Source organism: Acomys minous (assembly GCF_964271855.1).
Source record: "Acomys minous genome assembly, chromosome: 3".
Classification (NCBI taxonomy): domain Eukaryota; kingdom Metazoa; phylum Chordata; class Mammalia; order Rodentia; family Muridae; genus Acomys; species Acomys minous.
In genome coordinates, this window is record NC_140485.1 from 66,048,418 (window position 1) to 66,069,018 (window position 20,601).

At 48.9% G+C, this 20,601-nt stretch overlaps 1 protein-coding gene across 2 annotated transcripts in view; it reads left to right on the forward strand.

The window, feature by feature from the left end:
• Window positions 1-20,601, forward strand: part of ZFP64 (ZFP64 zinc finger protein) — a 66,620-nt gene that overhangs the window by 10,983 nt on the left and 35,036 nt on the right. The window contains exons 3-6 of one of the 2 annotated variants that reach the window (XM_084777921.1): window positions 1,905-2,069; window positions 2,727-2,789; window positions 6,947-7,198; window positions 17,219-18,801. In XM_084777921.1, coding sequence (XP_084634047.1) covers window positions 1,905-2,069; window positions 2,727-2,789; window positions 6,947-7,198; window positions 17,219-18,495 — 1,757 coding nt within the window. In that variant the 3' untranslated portion in view covers window positions 18,496-18,801. Of the gene's footprint in view, window positions 1-1,904; window positions 2,070-2,726; window positions 2,790-6,946; window positions 7,199-17,218; window positions 18,802-20,601 lie in introns of those variants that run through there. The other variant, XM_084777922.1, reaches the window with a different exon arrangement.

Sequence of the window (20,601 nt, forward strand, 5' to 3'; positions counted from 1 at the left end):
ATTCAATCTCCAGCATCTGGGATTCACTCACCATCTTCGAGGCTCCTCCAAGGGGCTTAGGTCACTTCTCCAGCTCCGCCCTCTGCCGCACACACAGCTTGTTTTCTAGGTTTTGGCTGGTCCCGTCCCACTGCTGCTGCTCTTCCTGATGGTCACCCCATAGTACTGGCAGCTCCAAAACTGCTAGACTCCCATGCTGCGACCGGGCTGCCAGTAGCCTCTCCTGGGCTCTCTTCAGGGCCTCCAATCCCACCACACAGTGCCAAGCCTCAGCTGCTCTCCATGACGCTTTTATACTTTCAAAACCAGCACCACCTGGGTGACTCTTTACAGGTACCAGCACAGGGTACAACCTCGGCCGCCTCTGGAACACGGCTTCTGTACTCTGACTCTCAGGAAACACTTCCCAGAAGACTTCATTCACCTCAGTGATGCTGGTCTCTTCTTAATCGCCGCTAATTTCTCAGCTCCCAACTGCGTGTCCCTGCAAAGCAAAGGTTTACTTCAGTAGTTCTGGTCTCTCGTTCGTTCATCCCAGCTGACACTTCAGCCCCGCTAACCGGAACCACAGCTCCTACACACAAAAGGCCCAGTAGAGCCTTTGCTTCCCTCTGAAACGTCACAAGCCGGGCCTCCGTCGTCTGCACTGTTCTCGACACTCTCGTCTTCCAAGCTCCCACAGAACAGCTCCCAGAGCTCTCAACACTCAGTGGCTTTTCTAGGCCCCAAACTTCTTCCCACAGTCCCTCCCCGAAACATGGTCAGCTCTGTCACAGCGGTACCCCGCTATCCGAGTACCAACTCGTCTTACTGTTTCTGTTGTTGTGATGAAACACTTTGACCAAAGCCACGTCGCTGTTCATCATCAAAGGAAGTCAGGACTGGAACTCGAATAGGGCAGGAACCTGGAGGCAGGAGCTGATGCAGAGGCCACGGTTTATTCCCAGAGGGATGGAAGGGGCTGTTCTAAGCAGTGGCTCTCACACTCAGCAAGTGTCAGTTAGCATTTTAGATGCCAGATCCCTAGAGACACCCCAAAATGTCTGATTTAGTAGGTCTGGGGTTCAGGCTGAGAATCTGCCATGTGGTCATGAGTCCTGAGGAAACTCCAGCGTGAGGGTTGAGACAGAGTCTCTCTACCGTGTAGCTCCAGCTCTCTGGTACCTCATGTGTAGACCAGCATGGCCTGGAACTCGCTGAGATCCACCTGCCTCGGCCCCCTAAGTGTTGGGAATAAAGTTGTGCACCATCACACCTGGCAACTTTTTTCCTTATTAACTTTACTAGTAAAAAAAAATAATAATAATAATTGCAAATAAAAAATATCTTATAACAAAATTTTCCAATTTTTAGGGGTTTTTGTTTGTTTGTTTTGTTTTTTGGAGTTTTGTTTGTTTTTGTTTTTCAAGACAGGATTTCTCTGTGAAGCCTTGGCTGTCCTAGACTCACTCTGTAGACTAGGCTGGCCTCTAACTCACAGCGATCCACCAGCTTCTGCCTCCTGAGTACTGGGATTAAAGGCGTGCGCCACCATGCCAGGCTAGTTTTTTTTTGTTTTTTGTTTTTATGTATATGAGTATTTTCCCTGTGTGTGACTGAATTCCACATCATGCCTGGTATCAGAGGAGACCAGAAGAGGGCCTCAGATCCCCCCTAAAGCTGAAGTTACAGGTGCCTGTGACTCACCATGTGGGTGCCGGGAACTGAACCCGGGTCCTCTGAAACAACAGCCGGTGCTCTTAACCACTGAGCCATCTCTCCAACTCACACCCTTGATTTCTGAATGAGAAAGGAAACTCTTACCATAGATGCTGCCCCTCGTGCGTGCTTCATTAGCTGGAGTGAGTTTATGTCGCTGCTCCGCGTCACCCTGTGGAAATTGATAAGCGCTGTGCTCTCTTTAGTTTCGGCTCCAGAATTCGTCTTCGAACATGGCTATCAAACGACGTTCTTGCCCACGGAGAGCAGTGAGAACCGGACAGCCACCGTGATCTCCCTCCCCACGAAGTCACGCACCAAAAAGCCCACCACGCCCCCTGCTCAGAAGAAGTTGGGCTGCTGCTATCCAGGTAAAGGGCGCATAAGTAATCGCTGCCTGTGCAGAAAGGGTTCTTCTGAGGGAGTGGGGGGGGCGGGCGCGGAGGTTCATTTTAACGGTGGGAGACCGAGGCCCGCCACTGTAGATGACGCAGACCTGGAAGTCACTCTATAGTTTTTAGTGGGCCTCGAACTCACGATTCTTCAGCCTCAGCTGCCAGGTGTTAGAATTCGAGGTCTCTGCAAGCATACCCAGCCGGCTTCTGCGCGTATGTCTATACGTCACGTGTGTCTGATGCCCACCGAGTCAGAGGAGCGCAACAGAACCCCCGGAACTTGAGTTCCGAGTGGCCGAGAGCCTCTGTGTGGGTGCTGGGATCCGAACCCGGGTCCTCCGGAAGAGCAGCCGGTGCTCCTGACTGCTGAGCCATCTCCAGCCCTCATTACCCTGGTACTCATGGCTCTTAGTCTCCTCTGAACGGGAGAGGCAAGCCTCTGTGTGTCTCTTCCTTTTCATGACAGTGTCTTTCTAGCCTATGGCCCGTGTTGTAAAGTTTGAGCCCGTGGTTTTTACACTGTGCCATGTCACGCGTGTAAAATCGGCGTCTTTCCTGACCATCTCCACATGGTAAGAGAAGTCTCTGCCCCTCCGGTCCCCTCGGGACCTCATCTTCTCTTGGCCTTTTCAGGTTGCCAGTTCAAGACTGCCTACGGCATGAAGGACATGGAGCGACACCTGAAGATCCACACAGGTAAGTGACATGTCATTAGCTTGGGGACCCAGAGATGTCAGATTCATGGCCAATGCCCGAGTCTCATGGAGGCCACAGGGACATGGGCACAAAGTAAATAAAGATACTATTTATACATGTGATTTTGGTAGAAACATCTAAAGCAATTAAAAACCCTGCAGTGGGGTAAGTAAGCCAGAGGGCCAGGACCTGGTCGGCCATAATTCATTAGCATCTGCCTGCTGGAGAGGAAGTGAATCAAATATGCACATCACATCAGTAAAGAGGGGGGGGGGGATGCCAGGGCCCTGTAGGTACAGAGGCCAGCTTGCATGTTATTAATGGATTTCAGATGTTTTGTATAGAGAAAAGAATGGCTGCCAGGTGACTTTAGAGGAAGTCTGAGAGGTTCCTAGTCACCGTCTAAGGTGTGCAAAGTCGAGGGAGTGGCAAGTCCTCTCATATTTCATCTGCTGTGTGGCCTCAGCCTTTGGAAACTCAGAGAGCTAACAGTTACCGGCTGTGACCCATGAGTGGCAGTGGGTTTGCCATTAGACCTCATACTGCTGAGACATGGTTTATTCTAATTACTCAAATGTTAGCTTTCATAAGCAAGCAGGGACTCTGCCGTATGGGCTCCGTGGGTTAAGGTTTCGTCAAGTGAATTCCACTGGTTATCTGTGACAATTGGGAAAATTAGGCGAGAGTATAAAGGAAGACATATAAATTACTGTATTGATGTTCTGAGAAGATGTCCAACCAGTGCTGAGGAAGGAAGAAAGAAGGAAGGAAGGAAGGAAGGAAGGAAGGAAGGAAGGAAGGAAGGAAGAAAAAGTGGGTTTGGTGTTTTTGGCTCACGGTGTGAGGGTACAGTCCCTGGCAGCTGGAGCGTAGCGGGTGGTCACATGGCAACCACAGTCAGGAAGCAGAGAGAGATGAATGCTGGTGCTCAGCTCACTGGCTCCTTTTTGTTTGGCTCAGGACCCACAGTGGTGCTGTGCCGCTTCGCAGTTGAACTTCTCTGCACACACCCTCACACCAGGCTCACAGGCGTGTCCCCTAGGTCTCTCTAAGTTGACAGTGAAGGTGAACCCTCGCATGGCGCAGCAACCTCAGTTCCATCCTGTTCATCCTCTGAAACACTTCGCTGCGGGACTGTTGGACCTGAGGGGGCCCTGACTGGCCACTTTAAGGAGGATGGATAATAGTCCTGGGAGTTGGCGGCCCTGAGGAACACGTGTGGCTCCCGCCCAGCAGAGCCACTGAAAACCAGCCGCTGCATGACTGACAGGAAGCGCGGCTGGTGCAAACTGACAGTCCAGTGGGCACAGGCAACAGCAGGCAGCTGATATGGCCTGCAGTGGTGACCCATCAGGACTTTGTAATTTGACTGCTAACAGTTTCAGTAAAGTGATTCTGCTTTTGCAATGCTGAGGGTCAAACCGTGTGCCTGCAAGGCAAGAGCTCTATACCTCAACAAAATTATCCCTTTAAGAAATTCTCAGGTGGTTTTCTTTTGCTTTTTGTTTTTTTTTTGTTTTGTTTGTTTGTTTGTTTGTTTGTTTTTGAGACAGGATTTTTCTGTGTAGCCTTGGCTGTCCTGGAACTTACTCTGTAGACCAGACTGGCCTCGACCTCAAAGAGTTCTGCCACTGCTTCCCCAGTGCTGGAATTAAAGACATGCACCTCCACTGCCCAGCCTGTCCGATTTTTTTTTCCTTGGTTTTTGAGACAGGGTTTCTCTGTGTAGCTTTGGCTGTCCTGGACTCACTTTGTAGAGCAGGCTGGCCTCGAACTCACCTCATTCTGCCTGCCTCTGCTTCCCTGAGTGCTAAGCTTAAAGGCGTACCACCATGCCGATGCATTCTTAGATGCCAAACCTTACTCCGACATGATGGTGATCAGCTCTGGCAGACAGTGTGTCTGCACAAGGCCCTGTACGTACTTGACGTACAGAGTATAAAGTAAAAATCTCACTGGAGAGGTGACTCACAGCTGTTATCCCAACACTTAGGTGGCAAAGGCAGGAAGATCAGGAGTTCAAGGCCAACCCTGGTTACATAGTAAGTTCAAGACCAGCCTGAGTTTACATGAGACCCTACCTCAAAAGAGGAAAGGTAGGGTCTGCCTCTTGAAGTGCTGGGGCTAAAGGTGTGCGCCACTACGCCCAGCTCCAGACATACAATGTTATCATCTTCACTAAGCAGATGTGGTATTCATCTTCCCATTTAATATCATATGCCTTTATTACTTTTAAACTTTATTTTGTGCATGTGTATGTGCATGCACACCACTGTATCCTTGTGAAGGTCAGAGGTCAACTCTCCTGCCGCACGTGGTCCCAGGAATTGAACTCAGACTTGATGCCAGGTGCCTATAACCCTTGGAGCCATCTCATCTTAATATTGCGGTCTGTGCTGTTGTGTCTCTCTCTGCTTCACTCTTTTTTATTGGTCAACTGGGGAACTGATTTATGGCTGAATCCATAAAGCAAAATCGCTCAACCTTAGCTGTTTAATGATGTGGAAAAGACAGAGATAACTGTATGAGCAAGACGAAGTCAACAGGGAGTGGTGTCAAATCTGCTGGGAAAGCAGGAGAGTCCCGGATTCTAGTCCCAGCTTTGTAAAGTGTCTAAATAGATGTGAGGAGCTGGGGGCGTGGCTCTGGGGGCGTGGCACTGAGCAGCATCAAATGGAAGGTGGTGGTGGTGCACATCCACTGTCCTGGAGGTAGTAGTGGAACTGTCAGAAGTTCAGGGTCCTGTTTGGCTTCTTAGCAAATCAAAGCCAACGTGGGCTTTATTTCAAAAAAAAATAAAAAGGCACCAGCTGGCAAAGATTTTTGTATTAAGGAAAAATAAGCCCATATACGAAAATTAGTTAAGTAAAAAGAGGCGGGTCTGTATCCCAGCTGTGGAACACTTCCCTAGCAATCCCAAGACCCTACTTTACTCCCTAACAACACACACATACACACACACACACACACACACACACACACACACACACACACACACGCATGCACGCACAAACTCCATTGGGCTGGTGAGATGGTTCAGTGGTACTTGCTGACAAGCCTGAAGACATGAGTTCACTTCCAAGCCCACATGGTAGAGGGAAGGAACCAACATCTGCAAGTTGCCCTCTGACCTCCACACATGCCCTGGCATGCACATGGCCACACATGCAGACACACACACACACTTAATAAGTGGGGACGATAAAGGTCAAAGTGAGCTGTTGCTCACCAATTGGCATGTGTCATCAGGGATTAGACTAAGCTGCTTTAACTGAGGAATCTAAACAGCACCTAGGCAAGATGGCCATGTGTCCCTCACATAACTGCCTGGAGGAAAGCAGGCCACTCTGGCCCAGGCTGTGAAAAGGGTGATGGCTGTTTCACATTACGTGTGTGTGTGTGTGTGTGTGTGTGTGTGTGTGTGTGTGTGTGTGTACCTATAGTATAAAATAATATTTCAGTATCAGAAAGGTTTAACAAAATACGCAATTAAAAAGGTATGCCAGGTATGGTGCTACACACCTTTAATCCCAGCACTTGGGAAGCAAGAGTTGGGTCTCTGAGTTCGAGGCCAGCCTGGTCTACATAGCAAGTTCCAGGACAGCCAGGCCTACATGGTGAGACCCTGTCTGAAAAGGAAAGAAATATGATAATCAAAATTAATAAGACGATAGAAATGGGGTAGTTGAGTGAACAGAACATTTATACCAGACCCTTTAAGGCTTGGGGAGCATCGAGTAAAGTGGACAGAAATAATGTCCAAGCCGGAAGTGAACAGAAAGGCTGTGACATTCATTTTAAACCATGCCGTAGGGAGGCATGTATCTAATGCCGATCTCAGGAGTTGAGGCTCAGAAGTTCAAGGCCAGCCTGAGCTACAAGATCCCTGTCTGGAACCAACACAATATTGTATTTATTTTAGTTGCTGTATACTTTTAACTAAGAAGGAACTAGTATTCATTTTAGGAAAACGTTTGAAAATTCTAATAAGCAATGCAGCAGAGCCACCACCCCACCCCCACGCCTCTGAGGTTTCTAAACAAGCCCTGAAGCTTGCGGGTTGCTGCTCTCCTAAGGGGTTGAGAAGTAGATATTAACTCTTCCATCTTCCTTTTGCCCCGCCCCCTGCCCCGCCGCGCATGCGTGTGCACCCAAAGGTGACAAACCCCACAAGTGTGAGGTATGCGGGAAGTGCTTCAGCCGGAAAGACAAGCTGAAGACGCACATGCGCTGCCACACGGGCGTCAAGCCCTACAAGTGCAAGACGTGCGACTACGCAGCGGCCGACAGCAGCAGCCTCAACAAACACCTGCGCATCCACTCGGACGAGCGGCCCTTCAAGTGCCAGATCTGCCCCTACGCCAGCCGTAACTCCAGCCAGCTCACCGTGCACCTGCGCTCGCACACAGGTAAGCGGAGCTGCGCCGCCTCTAATCCCTGAGCTGAGCGGTCACTTGGCAGCCGGAAGGGAAGGAGAGGAGCTAGGGGTGTGGCCTGGTGGGTAGAGCACTCAACCAGCACGCACAGGGCTGTGTCCCCAGCACCGCTTTACAGGCATGGTGGCACACACTTGTAATCCCAACACTGGAGGAGTGTAGGTAAGAGACTCAGGAGTTTGGGTTATCCTCGGCCACATATCTGGTTCAAGGCCAATCTGGACTGTAGGAACCCTGTTTCTAAAAACTAATTTAAAAAAAAAAATCTGTTGTTATTGTTATTTTTAATTCAGGGGCTGGCGATGTGGCTTTCCTGGTAGAATACTTAACCTAGCAAGTGTGAAACCCTGGGTTTGGTCCCCAGCAGCATATAAACCAGGGCCAGTGACAAGAATTTGTTACCTCAGCCCTCAAGAGATAGAGGCAGGAGGATCAGAAGTTCAAGGTCATCCTTGGCTGAATACAGAGTACAAGGCTAGCCTGGGCTACCTAAGACCCTGTCTCAAAGGAACAATTTTAAAGGGGCAGGGTGGTCGTTCGTCCTTTCGCTTGCCTTTCTCTTTGCGTCTGGGTGAAAGAGCCTGTCCCAGTAACCCTGCAGCAGCTGTCAAGGTTGATCATTTTTTTGTGTGTGGTTTTATGTAACTGTGTAAGTGTGGGATTGAAGAAATGTATTCCATTAAATAGATACAAACTGCGTATTTAATAATCATTTTGAGTTACAGCCAGTTAGGTCAGTAGTGTTTAAATGCTGAGCACTTAGAATAGTGTGCCTTTGATCACAAAGCAGCACACAGCGAGGGCTGAGGAAGTGGCTCTTTGGTGACACGTGCCTGGCATGTGAGAGGCCCTGGGGTGTGTCCTCAGCACTGCAGAACATCCACACACATAGCGAAGCCAGCAGAGCCGGTGGCTCAGATTATGTAGTAGTGTTTCTTTCTGCATGTGTATCAGCCAGCTAATGATACAGTGGTGCTTCGTAACAACCATGTCTCAACGCTATATTACTGAAGATATCGCTCACATGCTTCAGGTCAGCAGGAGTTGCTATCGGTGTTGGCTCAGCTTTGCTGCACATATGAGAAGGCTGGGCATCTGCCTACCTCTGCTGGGGAACAGCTGAGTGTGGGTTTGTCAGCTGTGCACTCAGGGGGCACTGCTCAGCTGGAGTGCACTCAGCTAGGGTGATGAGGCTGTGCTCCGTCTGCCTCTGATCCTCCTCTCATGTCTGTGGTTGGCCAAGGCTTGGCAGCATCATGATCACCACAGAGGAACCAGCAGGCAAGCCCAGTGTGGAAGCTCACTGAAGCCTGTGATCGCATGTGTCCACCAACAACACGTTGGCGCCTAACGCAAGTCACAGGTTGGATCCGGTGTCAGGGATAGAATTGAGTGAGCTCATGGGACCGGCCACCACCAGGTTACCTGGCAAAGGCTCGGGGCATCAGTTGGGTGAGGGTTTGAAACCATTCGTGCAAATGGTCACAGTCCACCTTTGTCCCCACCAGCAGGCTCATCTCTCTGACATTTACCCCATCTCCAGGACCCCCATAAATATCAGCCAGCCATAGGATCAGGCCAAGAGATGGTGGTTGAGTGAACCCCCGCAGGCCCAGTAAGGCTAAGAAACCTGGTTCTAGCATGCCGTGACACAATGGAGCCCCAACATTGGCAGTGATCCTGTTCTTGGGGCTGTGACTGGTTCTAAGCACGTCGGAAATCTCTCTTGGCATATCCCCCCAGGTCCTTTGGTTCAGGGAATAAGAGACACTCTTGGTTCTGTGGGGTAGCCTAGCGCTGGCTCATAACTCCTCCACTTGGGATATCCTTTCTGGTTACACTCCTCAACCACTTCTAAAAAGGCTTGGGAGGCATTCTCTCCTGCCTGCTCACTACCTGCAGAAGGAGGGTGCGTGTGGATGCACCTGCACGCAAAGGCCAGAAGAATCTCTTTCCGTTTCGTTCCGGTGTAGACTGCTGTGCCATTTGCTACTAAAGCTGTCTCTAAACTTTTGAGTTCTCTGAGCTGAGAATGGTGGCACACACCTTGAATCCCAGCACTCAGGAGGCAGAGGCAAGCAGGTCTCTGAGTTCAAGGCGAGCCTGGGCTACATTGAAAAACCCTATCTCAAAGTTAAATTAAAAAAAAAAAAAAGACAACAAAAAACTTTGAGTTTCCTGTATGTTTAAATCAAACAAACTTAAAACTAGTTTGGGGTGAGGGGGCATCCTGCCTCTTCATAGACTCAATTGTAGGAATTTCTTCCTCTGACATAGGCGGGCGGGTGGGGGGGGCAGCTGGAGGGTCTCCTGGCACCAGCTTAATTGCTCTGGCAGTTTGGACAGCACCTGACATTAGGATTCCCTTTTCTCATTTGGTCTTCATTCAGAGGTCATTTTCCTTGGCCCTTATGTTTTTGTCTTACTTTAAAAAGCTAGTTGGAGGAGCCGGAGAGATGGCTCAGTCGTTAAGGGCGCTGACTTCTCTTCAGAGGACCAAAGTCCAGCACCCACTTCAGGCAGCTTACAACCAGCCACCCATAACTCCAGCTTCAGGGGATGCGTAGCCCTCATCTGGACTCCATGGTTGTAGCCAGCTGTTGGCTACTTTATTGGGTTCTTTTTCCCACCTCCCTAGACAGCCCCTATCCCTCCAGCCACGCCCACCCCCGACAGACACTAGGTAGGAGGAGAAAGGGGAAAGGGGTGTCAGTCTCATTAGACTGTTTCCTGATGATTAGGGGCATCTAGTTTCTTGGGGCGAGTTTGATCTACGTCATTGTCATAGGGGCATCTAGTTTCTTGGGGCGAGTTTGATCTACGTCATTGTCAGGACATCTCCAACCAGCAGCAGGAGCCAGCAGGGGCGGTGGCAGCACCACAGGCACATGCACATAAGTGAAAACTTCTGTGTTGGGCTGGAAAGATGGCTCAGCGGTTAAGAGCACTGTCTGCTCTTCCAGAGGTCCTGAGTTCAACTCCCGGCAGCCGCATGGTGATTTATAGCCATCTGTAATGTGATCTGATGCCCTCTTCTGGAGTGCAGGTGTACATGCAAATAGAGCAGCATATATTATAAATAAATAAAATCTTAAAATTAAAAAAAAAACTTGCATGTTTTGTTTTGTTTGGAAGCAAGGTCTCCATGAAGACCCGCCTGCCTCCCCATCCCATGTGCGGGGATTGAAGGTATGTGCTGCTGTGCCTGACTAAAGTAAACTTTTCAAAAAGCTGCTAGTATGCTAGTAGGAGATGACTCTCCCGGATGCTGTCTGGAAACAACAGATTCTGCCTCGATCACTGCTTGGGGGTGACTGGCTCCTTAGTGAACTTTTCTTCTGATGCCAGTCATAAGCACTGGCCACGCCCAAGCTGCCTGGGTGTATTGACCGATGTGCAGAATTAAAAGGGGGTTGATTTAATTTAGTGTTTGGTTTTGGGGGGGGAGGGCTTTTTTCTTTTTCTTTCTTTCTTTTTTGTTTGTTTGTTTTTGTTTTTTGTTGTTGTTTTGTTTTTTGTATTTTGAGACAGAGTTTCTCTCTGCAGCTCTGGCTGTCCTGGAACTCACTCTGTAGACCAAGCTGTCCTTGAACTCACAGAGACCAGCCTGCCTGTGCCTCCCGAGTGCTGGGATTTCGGGCCACGACGCCCGGTCGGCTGAATTAAGTTTAACTGAGAGATGTGTGAATTACCATTTTTACAGCTTGATTCCCAAACCCATGCTGTTGGCCCTCTGCTTTGACAGTCTCTCTTTTCCAGGTACCTAATAACCTCCCCTCCCCAAAACCTCTCTAAATGCAGCAGCATCCTCTAGTCACGTGCTGAGGTCCCGTAGGTAACTCTCTACCCGCAGCGGGGCTTTAACTGAGAAGCTTCTGGCTGTGACTGGAAGTCCCTGTCCCCTGGGCTGGAGTAAATCTACCTGGGCCCCACATATCTCTTCATTCTTCTGGGAGCAGTGGGCTAGCCAGGTGCAACCTTCTCACGAGGTGTAAGCGACACAGAGCCATTTCAAAGCTCCTGTTGGGACTGGTTTCCCATCATCCCAGCACTCCGGGGCAGAGCAGGAGGATCAGCAGTTCAGGGTCATCATCAGCTATGTAAACCGTTTGAGGCCAGCCTGGGCTACATGAGACCCTGTCTCGACAACCCGTTACCCACCAACTAAACAAACAAAAGACAACAACAAATTGACCTTTGTGTCACATCGGCTTGATCCTGCTAAACAGTATCGGCGAAATCCAGTGACCTTAGAGCCCAGTGTGGGACACACACACACACACACACACACACACACACACACACACACACACACCGCCCTTCTTGAAAGCCTGTGTAATTATATAGGAGTCGAAGGCCATGGGGAGGAGCTAAGGATATGGCTCAGTAGATCAGTACTTGCTGTGCTATGAACATAACACCAGGTAGGCAAGGATAGTGGCTTGTCTGGAAGACCCCTGGGGCAAGCCGACTAGCCAGACTAACCAAATAGCTAAGCTGGGAGTTCAGCGAGAGACCCTGCCTCAGTAACGAAAGTGTAGAACAGTGGAGGAAGAAAGACATCAACTTCTGGCCTTCACATGCACTCTCACACACATGAACACATACAAGAACAATAAAATAAAATATACGCACTAAATAAGGCGACCGTGGAGAGATGAGAGCCAACCATTGGCTACCTAGCAGTACGTAATCTCACACAACACCATCAAAGGCCCGTTTTGGCTTGCGTTGTTAAACTCAGTCTTATATTGGTGGCATCCTTAGGTTGGTGTAGAAAGGCGTCTCCTAACGGTTTAAGCGTGCGCCAGCTATGTGCCACCCCCGTGGAATGTTTCATTTTGTTTTCATTCTGCTTGTGACACGTGTACAACTTAAGCTAAGACTACTCACCGTCTGATGCTTCATGCCACCGCTCAGCCCCCCCGCCCCCCGCCCCCCACCCCCCTCCCTTTGGTTTTTTTCCTTAACTGAAAGTTAAGGAAGCAGCATATACCTGTTGCTCATTCGCTTGGCAGCATTCCTTAAACTCTGCTCTGGGTTGCTGGGGACGGAGGGTACAGTCAATTGGCTACTGAAGAGCTTACAATAGGTATTTTGACCAGTATACTTCATTTAAGAAATACATTTAGAGCCAGGCGGGGGGAGGGGGGGTGCAGAGGGGGAGGGAGGTGGCAAAAGCCCGTAATCCCAGCACTTGGGAGGCAGAGGCAGGGAAATCTCTGAGTCTGAGGACAGCCAGGGCTACACGGAGAAACTGTGACTCAAAAAGGCCAACAGAAAGGAAGAATAGCAAAAGCAGTGCATTTAGGGGAGGCGAGAGGGCTCGGTGGGTGGAAGTGCTTGCTGCCCGATGCCCTCAGTCCTCAGGACCCACATGAGGGAAGGAGAGACTGGCTCTCACAGGTTGTCCTCTGAGCTCCACACACTAAGTCAGTTAAGCAATTGATACATTTTAAATACCCAGATGTAATTTAAAAAAAAGAAAAGAAAAGAAAAAAGAAAGCTAGGGAAATACTTACAGGGGCATAGTGATGATGTCTCGGCTGTTAAGAGCACTGGCTGCCCTTGAAGAAGCCCTGGCCTTTGATCCCCAGCGTGCATATGATACCTGACCCCTGGGGTTGTGTGGCCACTGAACACATGTGGTGCTCAGACATACATGCAGGCAAAACACCTGTACACACGAAATAATCAGATAGAGTAATTTAAAAAAAAAAAAAAAGAAATATCTGTGATTAAAGAAAAAAGGGATAGGCGGGACACTGGGGTATGCCTATAATCACAGCTGGGGGAGTGAAAACAGGAGTACACGTTCTCCTTCGCCTACATGGGGAGTTGGAGGCTAGCCTGGGCTACAAGAGACCCTGTCTCAAAAAACTCAGTCTCTAGAAAAGTGATATTATCTACAGCATAGCTGTGAGGTTTGGTTATCTTTTTATCTTCCTGGATTTTGTCACTGATGGAACTGACTAAAAAGAAGAAGAGGGGAAAAAAAAGGAAATGTCAGTCATGTCTGTCATTGAGCAAATGCTATGAATTTGCTACCCAGGGAACTCACAGGGTCTCCAAGCAATCATTGCAGCTGGGTGAAAATACATTTTATGAAAGCATGTCTAGAAGGTGCGGTAGTTCTGAGACCCGCCGCTAGGGGGGGCTATTGAACATGCTACGGACTGTGTAGCTCTCTATGATTCTTTCAGTGATTTTAATAGCTGGCTAGGTATAATTGGTTCCCTCTGCATTGCCGTTGTTTTTATTTGAGTTTGTTTGTACTTTTTTTTAGCTTCGTATAGAAGGGTTCTGTGAGCTTTGCCAAGTTTCTGTAAGGGAGTGACAGTGTATGATGTCAGGGAGAAAACTAATGTTTACTGAAAACACCAGTTAAGGGTCGGGGAGATGGTACAGTTCATGGTTGCTACTCAAGCACGAGGACCTGAGTTCGAGTCCCAGAACTCACATAAAGAGCTGAGAATACTGGCAGACGTTTGTAATCCTGGCCGTGCGGGCAGAGTCACAAAGATCCCAAAGGCTCACTGTTGGCCAGCCGAGCCGACTTGCTGCTGACTGCTCCATCTCCGGCTAATTCTTAGCTGGCTTTCTTTTTTTTTTTTTTTACATATACATTTATATTATTACACACATATACGACAGACTATCTATAGCAAGAAGAACCATGACACAATCAAGAATTATATAAATGTTACATTCTTAGTGTTTTGGCTATTTGTATTTGACAGCCTTAAAGAAGACATCTTTCCTATATTGGTGTGTCTGAAATTCTGAATATAAATCAATCTCTATCACATATTGTCATTATCAACTTAGAACACCTATCTAGACCTAAAAATATTTTAAGCCCTAAACATCTAAGCTTAATTGTAGAACTAAACTATCTGGTCTTCAAACCCATCAGAGACTTGAGAAGGAATAAAATTGATTACCTGAGTATACCAGGACTGCAGATTAGTAGCTTTCCAAATGAAAAGATGACAGAGACAGTTTGCTACCTGAAGAGTCGCCCAAAACTCTCTATAATGTTGGAGTATCATCTTCAGCCTTCTGGCCCAATATATCTGACAGACATATTTGTGAGGCAGTAACTTGCTTACCCTGTCTTGGCAGAGTTTGGCCATCGACTCTGCCTGCATCCAAGCTTGCCCTTTTTTAAGCAGAATTCTGTCTGTGGTAAAAACGAGGACATTTTGCCCAGTGGCTTGTTTGCTGCATTTGAATCCATCTCTATAAGGAGGTTCTTTGATGCTCATCTCCTCTCTGAGGTAGGCTGGGTGTTGCCAGGAGTTAACCTGTCTCATTGTCAGTGAATCTTTAAAATAATTAAAAACATTTTTAAATGACATATTCTGTATGTCTCTGAGGTTTTTTAAGACCTTACCTATTTTACTTTATCTTTCTATAGAATCATATCTATCTGTTGCACCTAAAATGTATATTCTTGTGATAAAAAAATAAACTAGTAATTGATATGACCATGATTTGATAAACTAACAATTGTATAACTTATTTATCCTATACAGCCTGCAATAACATTTCCAAAATATTGGAAGTAAACCTTGTATTATAATTGAGTTATATGGGTACAATACCTCATATTAGAGTAGAAATCTGATGGAGGCGGTCCTCCAAGTGAGGGTCCCAGGTGGTTCTAGGGTGTGTCAAGTTGACAATAGAGAGCTAACCAGGAAAAAATGCCATGTGGAAGTAGGCAGGTCTAAATAGCTGTGCTGCCCTGACATGGGGGGGGGGGGGGCCTGGGTTCAGTCTTCAGCTCAGGAGGAAATGGCCCTAACCCCAATACGCTTTATTTATGAAACCACCAGCAACCAAGGTTTGGGCTACAGGCTGGATCTTTCCGCTTCTGCCTCAGGAGTTCCTGTGTCAGTGGCAATCAACTACGGGAAGAATTGATTACTTCCAGGATCTTGGACTTCCGGAACTGAGTTAAATTGACCCCTGCAGCCTCTGGTTGGCAGCATTAGGCAGCTCGGGGTGATGTTGGCCTTCTACCAAAGTGACACATGACCACAGTCTCAGAGAGACGCCTGAGAGAGCGAGTGTGGGTTACATGGACAACTCATTGCCTGGCTTGAGTCACCATGGCTTGGAACCAAGCCCCGCTACGTGCTGCTCAGTGGCCGGGCCAGGGTTCTGTCATCTCGGGACCCCACTCATTTGTAGAATAGCACTCAACACTGTATTGATAATGGCTCCTATGTTGTAGGGTTGTTGCCATCAGTGACAAGACCACACCCTGTAGTGTGCTTGGCACCACTCATAAGTCCCAGAACCAACCTAAGACTGTGGGCCGCTTTAACTCACATGCTTAAGCAATCACAAAGTGCTGAGGGAATGTCTCAGCTGATAAGAGCTCGGCTCCTAGATTCCACGTAAAACTGTTAGCCAAAGTGCATCATCATGATCCCAAGCACTTAGAGTGGCAGAGACAGGCTCAAGCCCTGGGGCTCAAAGGCTAATGATTCAAAGGAGGTGGACAGCATTCCTGAGGGTGACCTCTGAAGTTTTCCTTAAACATACACACAGATGCATGACAGACAGACAGACAGACAGACACACACACACACACGCATTCGCTGCCTATACATAGACGTGCACATGAAAATACACTGAGCTGGAAAGCAAGCCCTTTGTTTGATGATCACTGCCTCTACTAGCTTGGACCTGGCATCCATTGAGTGAATAAATTTGGGATATCACATCCACTCGGATGTTTGCAATTTTACCTTCCCCACTAATCTTTCAGCAAGTACAAATTAAAAAAAAAAAAGCAACTGGATTCTATAACTTCTTCCCAAGTAGAGAACACAGCTGCCAAAAACTATCATTGGGTGTAGTCATCATGTGGCGGGGGGGGGGGGGGGGGGGGGGTGCAGGGGAGGACTTCATGAATGCAGCCTGTACTGATCTGTTGGCAGTGCATTAGGCCTATGCCAGACACTCAGTTCAGTCAAAATTCAGAAAGATGCAAAGCTGCCCAATTGTCAGCCTCTAACAAGCAACTGTCTTTTTTTTTTTTTAATTATGTATGCTCTGGCTGCACATACACCTGCATACCAGAAGAGGGCATCAGATCACATGTAGATGGCTGTGAGCCAACTTGTGGTTGCTGGGAATTGAACTCAGGACCTCTGGAGGAACAGTCAGTGCCCTTAACCTCTGAACCATCTATCTTTCCAGCCCGAAACTGGCTTTCTTAACTAGACTATGAGAAGGGGCTGGAGAGATGACCTGGCAATTAAGAGCACTGGCTGCTCTTCTAGGGACCTGGGTTCGATTCCCAGCACCCACACCAGGCAGCTCACAGGGGACCCAGCGCTCTCTTCTGGCTCCCATAGACACCTGCATCAGCATGCACATGTATATAAAATTAGAAATGAAGTCATTTTTAAAAAGAAAACAATTATAAGGAAGTTAGTCATGGTGGTGCACGTCTTTAAATCCCAGCAGCAGAGGGGAGATCTCTGTGAGTTAGGAGCCAGCCTGGTCTACATGGTGAGTTCCAGGACAGCAGTGACTACATAGACCCTGTCTCAAAAAAAAAAAAGTGTGTGTGTGTGTGTATATATATATATATACACAGAGAGAGAGAGAGGAGGGGGGGAGGGTGGGAGTAGATTTAGATTTGCACATCCTATCCAGGACATTTAAATTTAAAAGGCCCTTTTCAAAATCCGCCGCCGCCCCCCCCTTTTTTTTTTCTTACCTTTGGGTTCCTAGGTGTGGTGGCAGCAGGGGGGCGAAAGGGGGGTTGCTGGCACTGGGGTTGCTGGTGATGGCTCAGGTTTGGGGACCAAATAGAATCCCAAGGGCTGTTGGGAGCTGCGGTGAGGAGGGGGCCACCCTCCTGCCTTTGATATAAGCCATTTTCTGGTGTGCGCTTGTGTGTGAGGGGGGTGGAATCCTCTGTAGTTGTTAACCTGTCTGTTCTTATGGAAACTCACCTTGTGTTGACAGGGGACGCCCCCTTCCAGTGCTGGCTCTGTAGTGCCAAGTTCAAAATCAGCTCGGACTTGAAGCGGCACATGCGTGTGCACTCGGGGGAGAAGCCTTTCAAGTGCGAGTTCTGCAATGTCCGCTGCACCATGAAGGGGAACCTCAAGTCTCACATCCGCATCAAGCACAGCGGAAATAACTTCAAGTGTCCGCATTGCGACTTTCTCGGTGACAGCAAATCCACACTGCGGAAGCACAGCCGCCTGCACCAGTCAGAGCACCCGGAGAAGTGCCGGGAGTGCAGCTACTCCTGTTCCAGCAAGGCGGCGCTACGGGTGCACGAGCGCATCCACTGCACCGAGCGCCCGTTCAAGTGCCGCTACTGCAGCTTCGATACCAAGCAACCCAGCAACCTGAGCAAGCACATGAAGAAGTTCCACGCGGACATGCTCAAGTGTGAGGCCCCGGAGAGGAAGGACACGGGCAGGCAGAGCAGCCGCCAGGTGACCAGGCTGGATGCCAAGAAGACGTTCCACTGCGACATCTGTGATGCTTCGTTCATGCGGGAGGACTCGCTCCGCAGCCACAAGAGGCAGCACAGTGAGTTCCACAACAGTAAGAACTCGGACGTGACTGAAGTGCAGCTTCACCTTGACACCGGCAAGCAGCCGGCCGAGCCCCTCACCGTGGAGCATCTCCAGGTCCCCCTCCAGTCCGGCCAGGTGTCCCAGTTCAGCGAGGGGAGGGTCAAGATCATCGTGGGGCATCAGGTGCCTCAGACCAACACCATCGTCCAAGCGGCTGCAGCTGCCGTCAACATTGTACCCCCCGCCCTCGTAGCCCAGACCCCAGAGGAGATCCCAGGGAACGGCCGGCTGCAGATCCTTCGCCAGGTCAGTCTGATCGCCCCTCCTCAGTCCTCCGAGTGTCCCGGCGAAGCAGGTGGCCTGAGTCAACCAACTGTGCTGCTGACCACCCATGACCAGACAGTGGAGGCTACCCTGCAGCAGACACTGATCCCTACCACCCTAGCCGGCGCCCAGGATGGCACAGGAAACCAGACGTTCATTGCGAGTTCTGGGATCACGTGCTCAGACTTCGAAGGCCTTAACGCTCTGATTCACGAGGGAACTGCAGAAGTGACTGTGGTGAGCGATGTGGGCCAGAGCATCGCAGTGGCCACCACGGCACCATCCGTATTCGCTTCCCAGCAGGACCTGCCCAAGCAGACTTACTCCATCATCCACGGGGCTGCACACCCTGCCCTTCTCTGTCCGGCTGACTCCATACCAGATTAGCTGGGGGGGGGGGGGGGCGGTAACCAAGGGAAACTACAGGAAGAGTGCTGTGAGAGGCCTCTGGGCCCTGGTAATAAATTGTATTTTATACAGTTTATGTAATTTTTTAAAAACAGGGTAACAAGGTGGAGACCATCCTCCCTCAATACTCTGTCTTAATGGTTGCCAACGCGGATCCCAGGGAGGATCAGGAGTTCGCTGCATTGGGGACTTGAACATACTCGTTTATTTCCAGTTTGATTTTTTTTCATGTTTCGGATTTGATTTTCCAACTGGAATAAAGGTGTTTGGGTTTGGGTTTGGGTTTTCCATCGTATTCAGTTTGTATAGTATAGTTTGTGTGTACTTAACTTCTCTGGCGCCCCTTTCCAGATTTACAGAGAGAGAGAGAGAGAGAGAGAGAGAGAGAGAGAGAGAGAGAGAGAGAGAGAGAGAGAGAGGGAGAGACTGTGTTGTGTGTGTATGTGTAGGGGAGTCTATGACGGCCTGTTTGTTATGTTATGTTATGTTTTTTAAGGCAGGGTTTCTCTGTGTAGCCTTGGCTATCTTGAAAGTCACTCTGTAAACCAGCTGGCCTTGAACTCAAAAGATGCACCTGCCTCTGCCTCCTGAGTGAGTGTGCCACCATGCCAACAGATGTGTTTGGTTAGTTGGTTTTTGAGACAGGATTTCTCTGTGTAGCCCTGGCTGTCCTAGAATAGCTTTGTAGACCAGGCTGGCCTCAAGCTCAGAAAGATCCACCTGCCTCTTCCTGCCTCCCTGAGTGCTCGGATTATATGCATGTGCCACTGTGCCTGGCAGCAGACCTCTTTGTTCCTTCCTTCCTTCCTTCCTTCCTTCCTTCCTTCCTTCCTTTCTTTCTAACACTTTCTCTATGGTGTTTTGCCTCTAAGGATGCCAGATCCTCTGGAACCGAAGTTATAGACAGTTGTGAGCTGCCTTATAGGTGCTGGGAATTGAACCCAGGTCCTTTGGAAGATCAGACAGTGCTCTTGAGCACTGGGTCATCTCTCCAGCCCCAACAGACCATTTTCTAATGAGTGTTGGAGGTGAAGATCCAAACCAAACACCTGGTTAAAATGGACTAAATAGTGATGCTTTGTTATGGTTCAGGATGTAATTAGGAAAAGGCTGTGAAGCTTAATTTATTTTATTTTATTTTTATTTTTTTGGTGTGTGTGTGTGTGTGTGTGTGTGTGTGTGTGTGTGTGTGTGTGTGTCAGTGCAAGTACCCACAGAGGCCAGAGGGGGTGTCAGATTGTCCCAGAGCTGGGGTTACCAGTGCTTATGAGCTGGCTTGTGTGCTGGGGAGCAAACCTGGGTTCTCTGCAAGAGCAGTACAGGCCCTGTTAACTGATGAATCATCTCTGCAGCCCTGTGAATTATGTACTTGAATTGGCCAGTACTTGAAACAGCAGAGGCTTGGCTCAAAAAACTCCCTCCTTCACAGATACCTAAAGTGACCAAAATGCTTTCTCTTTATTTTTGTTTTTGAGGCAAGGTCTCGCTCTGTAGCCCAGGGTGGCCTCAAATAAGATCCAGGAGCATCGGCCTTCTGCTGTCTAGGATTACGAGCCTGTGTGCCTCTTGACGCTCCTGGCCCCCACCCAGCTATGTGGAACCCGAGAGACTTGAAGGTTCTGACATTTCTGTTCAGACGTAAACAGGACGTAGACTTGACAGGGTCTTCTTAGAGCTGGTTCCTAAATGTCAGTACCTGCTCAGGTTCAGGGTCGAGGTGAGACCTTGTTCTCAAAGGAGAGAAATGCAGCCTTGTTCTCCTGTGAATTGAAATGCTATTTGGTCATTAGGTGGCACCAAAGAGCAACCTAGAGTGAGCAAGAGTGTGAGACAAGTCTTAGGGCGTCTCTGGTTTCCAGTGTCATTCTTCAGTGACATGATTTATTTAATAAAAGCGGCCGCGTAATCCTCTCACTTTTACACGAAGAGGTGGCGTCTGCCTTGGGTAATATGCTGGGTGAATACAGAATAGTAGTTTAAAAGCCTGAAGCAGGCTCAGTACAGAGCTGGCCTAACATGCAGGAAGACCTGGGTTCCCCCGTCCCCCTCCCGACTCCCAAGTGCCCACTTATAATCCCAGCCGTT